This window comes from Callithrix jacchus, chromosome X (assembly GCF_049354715.1).
Source record: "Callithrix jacchus isolate 240 chromosome X, calJac240_pri, whole genome shotgun sequence".
Classification (NCBI taxonomy): domain Eukaryota; kingdom Metazoa; phylum Chordata; class Mammalia; order Primates; family Cebidae; genus Callithrix; species Callithrix jacchus.
Genome location: NC_133524.1, coordinates 3,024,656 through 3,041,408, shown reverse-complemented (window position 1 = coordinate 3,041,408; position 16,753 = coordinate 3,024,656). Strand labels below are relative to the sequence as shown.

The window sequence follows — 16,753 nt, the reverse complement described above, 5'->3', positions numbered from 1 at the left end:
AATCCCAGCTACTTGGGAGGCTGAGGCAGGAGAATTGACTGAACCCAGAAGGCAGAGGTTGCAGTGAGCTGAGATCATGCCACTGAGCTCCAGCCTGGCAACAGGGTGAGACTCCATCTCAAAAAAAAAAAAAAAAAAAAAGAAAGAAAGAAAAGAAAAAAAACAGAACCATATGACCCATAAATTTCACTCCTGGGGAATCTCAAAAGAATTGAGCTTCCTGAGAAACCCAAAAGGATTGAAAACCAGTATTCAAAGAAAAACTTGCACACTTAAGTTCATAGCTATATTCCTCACAATCGCTAAAGGGTGGAGACATCTTGACTATCCTTCAGTTGATTAATGGATGGAGAAAATGTAGTGAATCCATGAAAGGGAATAGTACACAACATAAATGAAGCTCTGACCCAGGCTGCCAGAAAATATGATGCTTGGTGACAGAAGCCAGTCACAGACTGTCACACACCGTATGATTCCTTTTATGTGAAATATCCAGGACAGACAAATACATAGAAGGGGAAAGTGGATTCTTGGCGACCAGAGGCTTGGAGAAGGGGGAATGGGGAATGACTTCTTCATGGGGACAAGATCTCCTTTGTGGGTGATGGGAATGTTCTAGAATTTGATGAAGGCGATGGCTGTAGAATACTGGGAAAGTGCTAAGTGAATTGCACTCTTTATAATAGCTAATTTCAGCCAGGCCTGGTGGCTCACGCTTGCAATCCCAGCACTTTGAGAGGCCAAGGTGGGTGGATCACTTTAGCTCAGGAATTTGAGACCAGCCTGGTTAACATGGTGAGGCCCTGTCTCTACCAAAAATACAAAAATTAGCCAGGCGTGGTGGCAAGTGCCTATAATTTCAGCTACTCAGGAGGCTGAGGAGGGAGAATTGCTTGAGCCTGGGAGTTTCAGGCTGCAATGAGCTGATATTGTGACACGGCATTTCAGCCTGGGCAACAAAGGGAGACCCTGCCTAAAAAAAAAAAGTCACCAGATTGGATGCCAAAAAGGGAGGATGGGTTAAGTTCAGGAGTTCGAGACCAGCCTGGGCAACACAGCAAGACCCTGTCTCTACAGGTAATTAACAAATGAGTCAGGCATAGTGGTGCACACTTGGGGTTCCAGTTACTCAGGAGGCTGAGGTGGGAGGATAACCTGAGCCTGGAAGGCTGAGGCTACAGTGAGCTGTGATCACACCACTACACTCCATCCTGCACAACAGAGCAAGACCCTGTCTCAAAATAATAATAATAAATTAAAAAGTAATAAGAACATGACAACTAGAGCTTAGGATAATTTTCTTCTTCTCATTTCATTTTTTTAATCTAACATTGATATATGGCTGGGTATGGTGGCTCATGCCTATAATCCCAGCACACTGGGAGGTCAAAGTAGGTGGATCACCTGAGGTCAGGAGTTCGAGACCAGCCCGGCCAACATGGCAAAAATTCCTCTCTAATAAAAACACAAAAATTAACTGGGCCTGGTCGCACATGCCTGTAATCTTAGCTACTCAAGAAGCTGAGGCAGGAGAATTGCTTGAACCCAGGAGGCAAAGGTTGCAGTGAGCCAAGAGCACACTACTGCACTCCAGCCTGGGTAACAGAGTGAGACTCCATTTCAAAAATAATAATAATAGGCCAGGCACAGTGGCTCATGCTTGTAATCCCAGCACTTTGAGAGGCTGAGGCAGGCGGATCATAAGGTTAGGAGTTCGAGACCAGCCTGGCTAATATGGTGAAACCCTGTCTCCATTAAAAATATAAAAATTAGCAGGGCATGGTGGCACATGCCTGTAATCCCAGCTACTTGGGAGACTGAGGCAGGAGAATGGCTTGAACCCGGGAGGTGGAGGTTGCGGTGAGCCAAGATCACATCACTGCACTCCAGCCTGAACAGAACGAGACTTTGTCTCAAATAATAATAATAATGAATAAATGAAATGAAATTGATATAAATTGAGCAAGAGGATAATCCTACTCTCTCCATGAGTAAACTGCTGTGATAAAAGTTGTCCAAAATCTGATAGCTATTTCGTGGTTTATGACTTTGTGGTTTGAAAGAAAGGAAAAAAGATCTTTTGTGGTGAGAGACTGCATGTGTAAACACATGTTGTGGTAACTACTTCATTCCAAGAGAGGTTCTCTTTGTTGACCTGGGAAACACAAACGTATACCCAGTGACTTGGAATTCAGATAAAAAGGTGTCATTGCCCTGGAATCAACCCAAATGCCCATTGATAATAGACTGGATTGGAAAAATGTGGCACATATACACCATGGAATATTATGCAGCAATCAGAAATGATGAGTTCGTGTCGTTTGTAGGGACATGGATGAATCTGGAAAACATCATCCTCAGCAAACTGACACAAGAACAGAAAATGAAACACCGCATATTCTCACTCATAGGTGGGTGATGAAAAATGAGAACACATGGACACAGAAAGGGGAGTACTAAACACTGGGGTCTATTGGGGGGAAAAGGGGAGGGCCAGTGGGAGGGGGAGGTGGGGAGGGATAGCCTGGGGAGAAATGCCAAATGTGGGTGAAGGGGAGAAGAAAAGCAAAGCACACTGCCATGTGTGTACCTACGCAACTGTCTTGCATGCTCTGTTCATGTACCCCAAAACCTATAATCCAATAAAAAATTTAAAAAAAAAAGAAAAAAAAAAAAAAAAAAAAAGGTGTCATTGCATCAGAAGACAACTCAGTCACACAGGGTAGCATTGCGTCTATTCAAAGTGCAGTGATTTTGATGTGGATGGTGGTAGTTGTGTATGCCAGTGCATCTATGCTCATGTGTGCTTTTTTTCCTTTCCTTTGTACCTTTTTTTCTTTCTAAGACATACTCTGTCAATGAGGCTAGAGTGCAATGGTGTGATCATGGTTCACTGCAGCCTCAAACTCCTAGACTCAAGTGATCCTTCCACTTCAGCCTCCCAAGTAGCCAGGACCACAGGCACATGCGACTATGCTCAGTTAATTGCAAAAAAGATTTGTGGAGATGGGGTGTTGCTCTGTTGCCCAGGCTGGTCTTGAACTCCTGGACTCAAGAGATCCTCCTGCCTTGGCCTCCTGAAGTTCTGGGATTACAGGCGTGAGCCATCGTGCCCAGCTCTTTTATAGTTGTTAAGGTAGTCAAGCCACATTTTTATTTCCTCACATTCTAACATGAGGGCAGAGTCCAGCAGAGCCTCCAGTTTGCGCACCTGATCGGATAGGGTACCTTCCCGTCAGAAACGCGGACCGGCTTGGGCTGCAGAGGGAGGCAGCAGAGAGGTGCTGAGTCAGCTGCACTCCTTCCCTGGCAAGGCGGTCGATGTGAGGTGTCCTGAAGCGGGAGAGAGAAGGTGTATTGGAGAGAAGGAAAAGGTAGAGCAGAGGGGGGAAAGCAGAGAAGAGCAAGAGAAAGACAGAGGGACACACAGAAAGGCAGAGGTAGAAAGAGAAAAGAGAGAGAGAGACAGGGACAGGGACAGAAAGTGAGGCAAAGAGAGACATGGGCAGAAAGAAATGATGAGAGAGAGACAGACAGAAAGACAGAGACAGAAAGAGACAAACAGAAAGAGAGATGAAAAGAGACAGAAAGAGACAGAGTAAGACACAGAGAGAAACAGAGAGATGGAAAGAGAGAGAGGGAGAGAGAAAGACAGAGAAAGGGAGGCAGAGAGATAGACAGACAGAATGATATTAAAGAGAGACAGAGAAAGACAGAGAGGGACAAACAGAAAGAGAGAGGAAGAGACAGAAACAGAGAGACAGATGGAAAGAGACAGAGATTGAGAAAGAGACAGAGACAGAAAGAAAAGGAAAGAAAGATAAAGAGAGGGAGGGAGACAGAGAGAAACAAAAAGAGATGGAAAAAGAGAGACAGATGAGGGGAGACAAACAGAAAGAGAGAGATGAAAAGAGAGAAACAGACAGAGTGAGAGACACAGAAAGAGACATGGAGAGAGAGAAGAAGATAGAGAGAAAGAGAGAGACAAACAGAGAGAAATAGAAAAAAAGAGGGAGAGAGAAAGAAATGGATAGAATGAGACAGAGAGATACGGGGACAGAGGGAGACAATCAGAGACAGCGATAGAAAGAGATACAAGCAGACGGGGCGGGGAGACAGAGACAGACATAGAAAGAGATGGCAAGACAGAGAGAGGAGAGAGAGAGAGAGAGACCTGAAGATAAACAGCATCTCTGTTCATTGTGATTTTCAGGTGCCCAGAGCAGGTAACTGCACACAGAGCTCCTTTGTCTTTGTTGCCCGTGTCAAGGTGAAATGGGACTGGGATTGCAGGCAGCTGTCTTGCAGGCTTGGTGTACTTGGGTGCTGCTATATGGTGTCTATTCACTGTACAGCAGCCTCACAAAATAAAATGCTTAAGGGATTGGGGTCTGATTCATCGAGGCTAATTGCTTACAGACCTTACTTATGCCTAACTACTTACAGACCTAGGGATGGGGTCCACCCACCCAGCTGTTTGATAGCTACATTCCCCTGCAGTCTACACAAGCTGCAAAAGTATAAGATTAAATATTCAAAAGAAGGAAATCCCATCATTTTCAATGACACAGATGAACTGGAAGGGTATTAGATTAAATGAAATGGGCCAAGCACAGAGACAAATACTGCATGATCTCACTTATGTGTGGAGTCGAAAAATACCAAACTCAGAAGTAGACAGTAGAATGATGGGCATCAGGGGCGAGGAAGAGGGTTGAGAACAGGTAGGTTAAAGGATACCACGGTTCATGTAGCCAAATGTGAATGAATCCTCCACTTGATCTATTCCCCACGTAGAGGAATACATTTAAGAGATCTGTTGCAGATACCACAATGTATTCTATTCTTCAAATTGCCATAATTCTAACCACTCTCACTATATATAAATAAGTATGTGAGGCCGTGCGTGTCCATTAGCTTGATTTAGCTGTTCCACAATGGATACTGGAATCAAAACATCATGATGTACACCATAAATACGCACAACGATAATTTGCCAATTAAAAAATAATTTAACAGGAGATTTCTGGAGGCTGCAGAGACTTCTGGGAAAAGAATCAGTCACCTCTTGGATGAAAATAAAATGTGATGAATTCTACATTTATTCATGAGAGAAATTATTTATTCATTCATGAGAGAATAAATGAATAAATAAATCATTATTTATTCATGAGAGAAAAAAATAGATAAACGCCTTAGTAGAGCTAGAAATTCTTCTTGAACAGGTAAGTGTTGCAAGAAGAATTTCCAGCTCTATCAAGGCGTTTATCTATTGTTTTTCCAGATATGGAAATCACCTAGCGACTTTTAAACCATTATTTATTTTGCAAAGAAAAAAATTGTAAACTGCATTCCTGGGGCGCATGTGCCTAGTTTTAGATTTTACATTATAATCTCACTTCTCAAATTGCTAATGTTTTCAGAAAACACTGGTACCCCACACCAATATCCTCTCTGTAAGTATCTGCTATTTATGGACACTGTTTCTGTGCTTTTGGGTGACTCCTCCCTTCTTTTGTCATAAGGAATGTTAATTTTGAGCGATGACTTTTGACTCCTAGCTCTGCTGTCGAAAACTGCGATGACTACCTTCAGCATCTATTAGTCAGACAACATAATGATCTTGAAGGTGTATGATGTATGCCTCGTAATGATGTACTCCTAAGCTCAGTTTAAGCCCCACGAATATAGATGGCTTCCATCCACCACAAAGCTCTGAGTTTTTGTTTCATATCTGTTTTTCTTCTTTCAGAATGCCCATTGTTAAAAATATAAGCTCATCACCTTAGAGGATCTGTTGCCTCCCCAAATTAGGAAACGGAATGATGAATTCTACTGAATATACATATTCACATTTGTATATTTACATATTTATGCATATTTATGAATATATGTTTATATATAAACATATATATTTATAGATTATGAATATGTATATATACATAATGAATATGTATGAATATATTTATAATATATACTTTTATACATTATAAAATATTCATTTTGTGTAAATATGTATTTGTGTAAACTATATATTTACATATATTTATTTACATATATTTGTATAAAATATATAAATATATTTATATATTTATTTAAATATACATAAATGTATATAAATTTATATTTATAAAGGAATATATATTCACAGACATATATAATATGTATATATTCATGCATATATGAATAACATAAATATATATTTGTAATATATAATATATATTTATATATTATAAATATATTCATATGTTTATATATTGAACATATATTCATAATATATGGATATATAATACAATAAATGTATACTATATATTTTATATATCATAGAATATATTCATATATATTCATTATAGACCCACAGATACATTTATAAATGTCTATATAAATACAGAAATGTAAACATATATAAATATAATTACATCTATATCATATTTTATATGATATTTATTTTATTATATTTTATATGATGATATTTCATACAATTATATTCATGTAATTTTATATTCATATATGAAATATATCACATATATTTCTATAATTACGTTTATATGTTCATATCTGCATATATACACATATACACAATCATCATGCTTCATAATAGACTGTAGGATCAAGCGTAGTTGTGCATTAGGTACTATTCTAAGTTCTTTACATATATAAACTCAGGGGTATAAACTCTTCTCTGCATTTGAAAAATAAGAAAACTAAGGCACAGAGAAGTTCAGTGACTTCTCCAAGACTTTAGAGCTAGTAAGTGCAGAGTCAGGATTAGGGTCCAGACAGCCACGCTTTTACTATGACTATCCTAGTTCATGCTAGAGACACTGGATATGTTGATTACCCTGATCTGATCAGGATACATTGCATGTATCCAAACTTCACTGTGTACCCTGTGAAGATGGACAATTATTACTTCTTAAGTTTAAAAACGGAAGGAGATTCACATTAAAATTATTGAAAATGTAATTGTAAGACAAATAATCAAAATAATTTTAAACTATCAGAAACTTTAAAGTACCAAAAAAACCCCAACAAATCCATTTGGTTTTGCATGTGGATGCAGTCATACAATTTGTCAGCCTGCTGACCCTGAACAACTGATGAGCATATGACTTGCCATGAACCCTCCATACCTGATGGTGTCATTGCCATAGCAGCCCAGATCTCCAATACCCAGGTCATCGGCCATAATCAGGACAATATTAGGCTTGTCATCATGCACACTGTCTGCCTGGCACATGTTCAAGAGTGTGCACACCAAAGACATGAAGACCAAGGGGCTCCTAGAACACAAGTGGGGATGTTATTGGTATCAGGCTTCTCTGGGTGGATTCAGGATCCACCGCCCAATACAACATAACAGGGGTCTTTGGAGATCAAGTGAATCTCCCAGACATCTACCCAAACTCGAGTGTCTCTCTCCAAGCACCAAGCACTGCTGCTGAATAGCAGCGGAAGTGCCCAACATGATGCTCTCTTGACTTCTCTCTTTGCATAAAATAAAGGTAAAACAACAGATGTTGATGTGGATGTAGTGAAAAGGGAACCCTTTTACACTGTTAGTGGGAATGTAAACTAGTACAACCACTATAGAAAACAGTATGGACATTCCTTAAAGAACTAAAAGTAGATCTACCATTTGATCCAGTAATTCCACTCCTGGGTATCTACTCAGAGGAAAAGAAGTCACTATATATAAGATACTTGCAGGCAGGTGTGGTGGCTCACACCTGTAATTCTAGCACTTTGAAAGGCTGAGGCGTGTGGATAACCTGAGGCCAGGAGTTCGAGACCAGCCTGGTCAACATGGTGAAACCCTTTCTGGACTAAACACTGTCTCTACTTCTCTTCTAAGTGCAGTAACTCAGGAATGGAAAATCAAACATTGTATGTTCACACTCATAAGTGGGAGCTAAGCTATGAGGATGCAAAGGCATAAGAAAGACACAATGGACTTTGGGGACTTGGGGAAAGGGTGGGAGGGGAGTGAGGCATAAAAGACTACCCATTGGGTACAGTGTGCACTGCTCTGGTGACAGGTGCATCAAAATCTCAGAAGTCACCACTAAAAATCTTATCCATGTAATCAAACACCACCTCTTCCCCAAAAACTATTGAACATTTTTTTTAAAGGCTAAAGTAGATGCCCTTCCAGGAGGGAAGTCTGAAAACATGTACTCAGAGGCAAATCATTGCAGGGGACGGAGATGATAAGATGATTGAGGTTAACTCCCTCTTCCAGGAACCTAACCTCAATTAAGTGACTTAAATGAGCCTGCAAGGTTAAGGGATTTAACCTTGACTTAATTCTAAAATTAGAATTTTTATTCTGATTTAAGGGTAAGTGAGTGTGTGTGTTCCTTACAGCACTATTCACAATGGCCAAACTGTGAAATAAACCTCAGTGTCCATCACCGGATGAATGGATAAAGAAAATGCCATACATATAACACTGTGGAATACTATTCAGCCTTAAAAAAGAATGAAATTCTGTAATTTATGACAACATGGGGGAACCTGGAGGTCATTATGCTAAGGGAAATAAGCCCAGCACAGAAAGATCAATGACACATGATCTCACTTTTATGTGGAATCTCAAAAAGTTGCTCTCATAGAAACAAAGGGTAGAATGATGCCTGCTAGGGGCTGTGGGGCCAGTTTGGAAGGGATTGAGGAGATGCTGGTCAAAGGATACAAAATTTCAATTTGACAGGAGAAATAAGTTCAAAGACTGTATTGCACTTGTGGTGACTATAGTTAATAAGAACGTATTTTAGAATTCAAAATTATTGATAAAATCTATTCAAAGTTCTCATCACAAATAGGTAAGTGGATGAGGTAACGTGCATTAACATAATTGAGCCATTCCAAAATACAGGCATATTTTGAAATATCAAGTTGTACACCATAAATCTATACAATGTTTATATGTCAACTTTCTTGACTCAAGGGACAATAAAAAAAGAAAAAGAAACTTAAAAAGAAAAATGAATTTAAAAGAATAAAAGAGAAGGAAGATCCAAGATGGCTATTTAGGAGCCACTCAGGATTGCAGCTTCCAGTGAAAGTGCAGAGGGTGAGTGGATGCCACATTTCCAGATGGATCTTTATTGCCCACAGACCAGGAGATTCCCAGGCAGAGGAGCCCCACGGGTCACCAGTGTGGCTATTTGGGCTAGCACGGCTATTTTGCTGGTACCCCAGCACAGCAGTTGCCCTTTTAAAATACACTGGTCTGGTTGCCCTTTTAAGCTGGCGATTGGAACTCTGGGAAGGCAGAGTCACCCACTCATCTGATTAAACAGGGGACTCAAACAGGGAGCCAGGCCAGGAGATTCCCAGGCAAAAAAGCACCACGAATCTCAGCACCCTTGTTTCAGCCAGCACAGTGCATCACCACACAATCCCAGTGCCTTTTCAGCAGGTGACTGGAACACCTGGGAGAGAGTCAACCATTCAACTTAAAAAAAAGGCTCTGAGACAGGGAGCCAGGTGATTAGGCTTGGTGGGTCTCACCCCAACAACAACAAAAACACCCCAGCAATTGGAAATGCTCTGGGTTGAGTTTCATGGCAAGCACAGCTGAACCCGGGACGGTCCAGCTCTGTGGGGGAGGGACGTCTGCCGTTACCGAGGCACTCCACCCCTATGGAGGTGGTCCACCATTGCTGAGGCAGCCCGCCATTGCTGAGGCAACCTGCCATTGCCGAGGTATCCCACCATCACAGAAAGAGTCCCCCATTACAGAGGTGGGCCACCATTGCCGAGGCAGTTCTAACCACACTCATATAAACAGGACTGCAGGGAAGTTCACACAGCAGCAGGGCAGACCCCACAGCAGCTCAGCAAAGCCTCTGCAGGCAGACAGTGACTAGCCTGCCTCCTTGCTGGGCAGGGCAGCCCTGAAAAAAAAGGCAGCAGCACAATGGAAACTCATAAATAAAGCCCTAACTCCCCGGGACAGAGCACCTGGGGGAAAGAAAAGGGGATTATGAGTTCTGCTGCAGCAGACTTAAACGTATCTGCCCAGCAGCTCTGAATGAACAACAGAGCTCACAGCTCAGCACTTGAGCTCCTATAAAAGGAGCTCAAGACAAACTGTCTCCTCAAGCAGCTCCCTGACCCCTGTATATCCAAAGAGTCACCTCACAAAACACCGATCAGACTGACATTTGGCGGGCATCATTCTGGGACAAAGATAGCAGAAGAAGAAACTGGTAGAAATCCTTACTGTTCTGCAGCTGCTGCAGGTGATCCCCAGGCAAGCAGGGCCTGGAGTGGACTTCAGCAGTCCTACAGCAGAGGGGCCAGACTGTTAGAAGGAAAACTAAGAAACAGAAATAACTGAGAAAGATCCAAGATGGCTGATCACAAACATCTCGGGATTGCAGCTCCCAGTGAAAGTGCAGAGAACGAGAGGATGCCACACTTTCAGACAAATTTTTGTCGCTCACAGACCAGAAGATTCCCAGTGGAGGAGCTGCACGGGTCACAAGCGCGACTCTTGTGGCTGGTGCAGCGGTTTTGCCAGCACCTCAGCGCTGCAGCTCTTGGTGCAGAGTAAACGGGACTGGTTCCCCTTCTGACCAATGTTTGGAACTCCGGGAAGGCAGAGTTGCCTATTACGGACTCAAGAAGGAAGCCAGACTGGAGATTCCCAGGCAGAAAAGCACCATCAGTCTTAATGCCACTGTTTTGGCTGGTGCAGTGGGTTGCTCATATTTTGGCCCTGGGAATTAACAACTTGGACTTCCACTCAGAGACCTAATTTGAAAGTTGGTAATTACAAAGACAACAGGTGTAAATTTACAATGATGGGAAGAAACCAGCATAAAAAGGCTAAGAATACTCAAAATCAGAACGTCTCTCCCTCTAAAGAGGATCACAGTTCCTCATCAACAAGGGAACAAGGCTTGATGGAGAACGAGTGCATCCCATTAACAGAATCAGGCTTCAGAAGATGGATAATAAGAAACTTCTGTGAGTTAAAAGAACATGTTGTAGCCCAATGTAAAGAAACTAAGAACTTTGAAAAAAGGTTTGACCAAATCCTAATGAGAATAGACAACTTAGAGAGGAATATAAGTGAATTAATAAAACTGAAGAATACAATACGGGAACTCCGAGAAGTATGCACAGGTTAAAACAATCGAATTGTTCAAGCAGAAGAAAGGATATCAGAGGTCGAAGTCCAACTTAATGAAATAAAACGAGAAGACAAGATTAGAGAAACAAGCATAAAAAGGAACGAGCAAAGTCTCCAAGAAATATGGGACTATGTGAAAAGATCTAATCTACATTTGATAGGTGTATCTGAATGTGATGAAGAGAATGAATCCAAGCTGGAAAATACTCTTCAGGATATTATCCAGGAAAACTTCCCCAACCTAGCAAGGCAGGCCAATATTCAAATCCAGGAAATACAGAGAACACCACAAAGATATTCCTCAAGAAGAGCAACCCCAAGGCACATAATCATCAGATTCACCAGGGTTGAAATGAAGGAAAAAATGCTAAGGGCAGCCAGAGAGAAAAGTCGGGTTACCCACAAAGGGAAGCCCATCAGACTCACAGCAGATCTCTCAGCAGAAACCCTACAAGCCAGAAGAGAGTGGGGGCTGATATTCAGCATCATTAAAGAAAAGAACTTTCAACCCAGAATTTCATATCCAGCCAAACTAAGCTTCACAACTGAAGGAAAAATAAAATCCTTTACGAACAAGCAAGTACTCAGAGATTTCATCACCACCAGGCCTGCTTTATAAGAGCTCCTGAAACAGGCTCTACACATAGAAAGGAACAACCAGCACCAGCCACTCGAAAAACGTACCAAATGGTAAAGAGCATAAACAAAATGAAGAATCTGCATCAACTGATGGGTAAAACAGCCAGCTAGCATCAAAATGGCAGTATCAAATTCACACATAACAATATTAACCCTACATGTAAATGGATTAAATGCCCCAATCAAAAGACACAGACTGGCAAATTGGATAAGAAGCCAAAACCCATCCATGTGCTGTATCCAGGAAACCCATCTCACATGCAAGGATACACAAAGGGTCAAAATAAAGGGATGGAGGAAGATTTACCAAGCAAATGGAGAGCAAAAAAAGAAGCAGGAGTTGCAATTCTCATCTCTGATAAAATAGACTTTAAAGCAACAAAGATAAAAATAAACAAAGAAGGACATTACATAGTGATAAAAGGATTGATGCAACAAGAAGAGCTAATGATTCTACATATATACCCACTCAATACAGGAACGCCCAGATACATAAGTCAAGTTCTTAATGACTTATAAAGAGAGTTAGACTTCCACACAATAATAGTGGAAGACTTTAACACCCCATTGTCAATATTAGACAGATAAACCAGACAGAAAATTAATAAGGATATCCAGGACTTGAACTCAGACCTGGATCAAGCAAACCTAATAGACATTTACAAAACTCTCCACCCCAAATCCACAGAATATACATTCTTCTCAGCACCACATTACACCTACTCTAAAATTGACCACATAATTGGAAGTAAATCACTCATCAGCAAATGCAAAAAATAGAAATCATAACAAACAGTCTCTCAGACCACAGTGCAATCAAGTTAGAACTTAGAATTCAGAAACTAACTCAGAACTGCACGGCTTCATGGAAACTGAACAACTGGCTATTGAATGTTGAACGGATAAACAATGAAATGAAGGCAGAAATAAAGATGTTCTTTGAAACCAACGAGAATGAAGACACAACATACCAGAATCTCTGGGACACATTTGAAGCAGTCTCTAGAGGAAAATATATAGCAATAAGCGCCACATGAGAAGCAAGGAGATATCCAAAATTGACACCCTATTGTCAAAATTGAAAAAGCTTGAGGAGCAAGATCAAAAAAACTCAAAACCTAGCAGACAACAAGAAATAACTAAGATCAGAGCAGAACTGAAGGAGATAGAGACACAAAAAACCCTTCAAAAAATCAATAAATCAAGGAGCTGGTTTTTCAAAAAGATCAACAAAATAGACCACTAGCCAGATTAATAAAAAAGAAAAGAAAGTATAACCAAATAGATGCAATGATATAGGGGATATCAACACAGATTCCACAGAAATTCACACCATCATCAGAGATTATTACAAACAACTCTATGCACATAAACTAGTAAAACTGGAAGAAATGAACAAATTCCTGGACACTTGCCTCCTCCCAAGCCTAAACCAGGAAGAAGTCGTAACCTGAATAGACCAATAACAAGCTCTGAAGTTGAGGCAGCAATTAAGAGCCTACCACACAGAAAAAGCCCAGGTCCAGATGGGCTCACAGCCGAATTCTACCAGACACACAAAGAGGAGCTGGTACCATTCCTTCTGAAACTATTCCAAATAATCCAAAAAGAGGGAATCCTTCCCAAATCATTTTATGATACCAACATCATCCTGATACCAAAAGCCGGCAGAGACTCAACAAGAAAAGAAAACTTCAGGCCAATATCTATGATGAACATAGATGCAAAAATCTTCAATAAAATACTAGCAAGCCGATTGCAACGGCACGTCAAAAAGCTTATCCACCATGATCAAGTAGGATTCATCCCGGGGATGCAAGGCTGGTTCAACATATGCAAGTCTATAAATGTAATTCACCACATAAACAGAAACAAAGACAAAAACCAAATAATTATCTCAATAGATGCAGAGAAGGCCTTTGACAAAATTCAACAGCCCTTTATGCTAAAACCCCTCAATAAACTAGGTATTGATGGAACACATCTCAAAATAATAAAAGCTATTTATGACAAACCAACAGCCAATATCATACTGAATGGGCAAAAACTGGAAGCATTCCCTTTGAAATGTGGCACTAGACAAGGATGCCCTCTCTCACCACTCGTAGACAATATCGTACTGGAAGTCCTAGCCAGAGCAATCAAGCAAGAAAAAGAAATAAAGGGCATTCAAATAGGAAAGGAGGAAGCTAAATTGTCTCTATTTGCAGACGACATGATTGTATATCTAGAAGACCCCATCGTCTCAGCCCAAAATCTCCTGAAACTGATAAGCAACTTCAGCAAAGTCTCAGGATATAAAATCAATGTGCAAAAATCACAAGCATTCCTATACACCAATAACAGACTTAAAGAGAGCCAAATCTAGGACAAACTGCCATTCACAATTACTACAAAGAGAATAAAATACCTAGGAATACAACTAACAAGGAATGTAAATGACCTCTTCAAGGAGAACTACAAACCACTGCTCAATGAAATAAGAGAGGACACAAACAGATGGAGAAACAATCCATGTTCATGGTTAGGAAGAATCAATATCGTGAAAATGGTCATACTGCCTAAAGTAACTTTACAGATTCAATGTTATCCCCATCAAGCTACCAATGACCTTCTTCACAGAACTGGGAAAAAAAACCCTTAAACTTCATATGGAACCAAAACAGAGCCTGCATAGCCAAGTCAATTCTAAGCAAAAAGAACACAGCGGGAGGCATCACACTACCAGACTTCAAACTATACTGCAAGGCTACAGTAATCAAAACAGCATGGTACTGGTACCAAAACAGAGATATAGACCAATGGAACAGAAAAGAGGCCTCAGAGGCAACACAACATATCTACAACCATCCGATCTTTGACAAACCTGACAAAAACAAGCAATGGGGAAAGGATTCCCTGTTTAATAAATGGTGTTGGGAAAACTGGCTAGCTATGTGCAGAAAGCAAAAACTGAACCCCTTCCTGACACCTTATACTAAATTAACTCCAGATGGATTAAAGACTTAAACATAAGACCTAACACCATAAAAACCCTACAAGAAAATCTAGGCAAAACAATTCAGGACATAGGAGTAGGCAAGGACTTCATGAACAAAACACCAAAAGCATTGGCAACAAAAGCCAAAATAGACAAATGGGACCTAATGAAACTCCACAGCTTCTGCACAGCAAAAGAAACAGTCACTAGAGTGAATTGGCAACCAACAGAATGGGAAAAAATTTTTGCAGTTTACCCATCTGACAAAGGGCTGATATCCAGAATTTACAAAGTACTAAAACAGATTTACAAGAAAGAAAGAAACAAGTCCATTCAAAAGTGGGCAAAGGATATTAACAGACACTTTATAAAAGAAGACATCTATGAAGCCAACAAACATGAAAAAATGCTCATCATTACTGGTCATTAGAGAAATGCAAATCAAAACCACACTGAGATACCATCTCACACCAGTTAGAATGGTGATCATTAAAAAATCTGGAGACAACAGATGCTGGAGAGGATGTGGAGAAATAGGAACACTTTTACACTGTTGGTGGGAGTGTAAATTAGTTCAACCATTGTGGAAGACAGAGTGGCATTCCTTAAGGACCCAGAAATAGAAATTCCATTTGACCCAGCAATCCCATTACTGGGTATATATCCAAAGGATTATAAATTGTTCTACTATAAGGACACATGCACACGAATGTTCATTGCAGCACTGTTTACAATAATAACGACCTGGAACCAAACCAAATGCCCATCGATGATAGACTGGACAGGGAAAATGTGGCACATATATACCACGGAATATTATGCAGCCATCAAAAACGATGAATTTGTGTCCTTTGTAGGGACATGGATAAACCTGTAGACCATCATTCTCAGCAAACTGACATAAGAACAGAAAATGAAATACCGCATGTTCTGACTCACAAGCAGGTGTTGAACAATGAGAACACATGGACACAGGGAGGGGAGTACTACACACTGGGGTCTGTTTTGGGGAATGGGGAGGGACAGCGGGAAGTGGGGAGTTGGGGAGAGATAGCATGGGGAGAAATGCCAGATATAGGTGAAGGGGAGGAAGGCAGCAAATCACACTGCCAAGTGTGTACCTATCCAACTGTCTTGCATGTTCTTCACATGTACCCCAAAACCTAAAATGCAATTAAAAAAAAGAATAAAAGAAAGAAAAAAATAAAGATAAAATAATAATATTTTTAAAAGGATGAATACATGCAATTTATTGTTACTCACAATTTTTAAAAAGTCAGGTTGCAGTGGCTCACACCTGTAATCCCAGCTCTTTGGGAGGCTGAGACAGGAGAATCAGTTCATCACCAGCCTGGGCAACATAGTGAGAACTCATCCCTACAGAAAATGTAAAAATGAGCTGGGCATGGTGGTGCGTGCCTGTAGTCCCAGCTACTCCGGAGGCTGAGGCAGGAGAATCGCTTGAGCTCAGGAATTCAAGGCTGCAGTGAGCTGAGATCACGCCATTGCACTTCAGCCTGGGCTACAGAATGAGACCCTGTCTCAAAAGAGAGAGAAAAAACAGAAGAACAAGTGGAAAAAAAAAACCCAATAAGGAATTACCAAATAAAGGAAAAGTGAAAGTTGGGGAAAGACCTGAAATGAGGAAAGAAAAGAACATGGAATCTGAGGACCACTTGAGTCCACTTCACAATTCTGCTGAGTCCCAGCTGAGGTCATATTTTCTTAAGGAAGCACGTAACCCTCTTCTCAGCACATCCCTACTCAGTTATCAGGTAATGAACGTTGGACCTGGGGATTATTGATTCAATCTCTCTCTCTTCTCTATACATGTTTCAAAACCCACTTCAAATATCTCCTCTGAGAGGAAAAGTACAAACAGGAGTTCATCCCTACTGGCTCTCAGAGTCCATTATAAACACTCTGAAACCATCGTAGCCACAGAAGATGACAATTTTTTTTGCTTTATGCAAACATCTCCTCAAAGA

The 16,753-nt window shown here is 40.7% G+C and overlaps 1 protein-coding gene across 14 annotated transcripts in view; it reads right to left on the bottom strand.

Moving 5' to 3' along the window:
* ARSF (arylsulfatase F) overlaps positions 1–16,753 on the bottom strand; it is a 51,768-nt gene that overhangs the window by 25,659 nt on the left and 9,356 nt on the right. For 5 of the 14 annotated variants that reach the window (XM_078362436.1, XM_078362435.1, XM_078362438.1 and 2 more), the window contains 2 exons: positions 7,134–7,283; positions 3,212–3,333 (listed from right to left, as the gene is read on the bottom strand). The exons of 3 other annotated variants lie outside the window; for them this stretch is intronic. In XM_078362436.1, the coding sequence (XP_078218562.1) occupies positions 3,212–3,333; positions 7,134–7,283 (272 nt within the window). Of the gene's footprint in view, positions 1–3,165; positions 3,334–7,133; positions 7,284–16,028; positions 16,303–16,753 lie in introns of all 14 variants that reach the window. 6 more of the 14 variants (XM_078362442.1, XM_078362444.1, XM_078362443.1 and 3 more) reach the window with 4 other exon arrangements.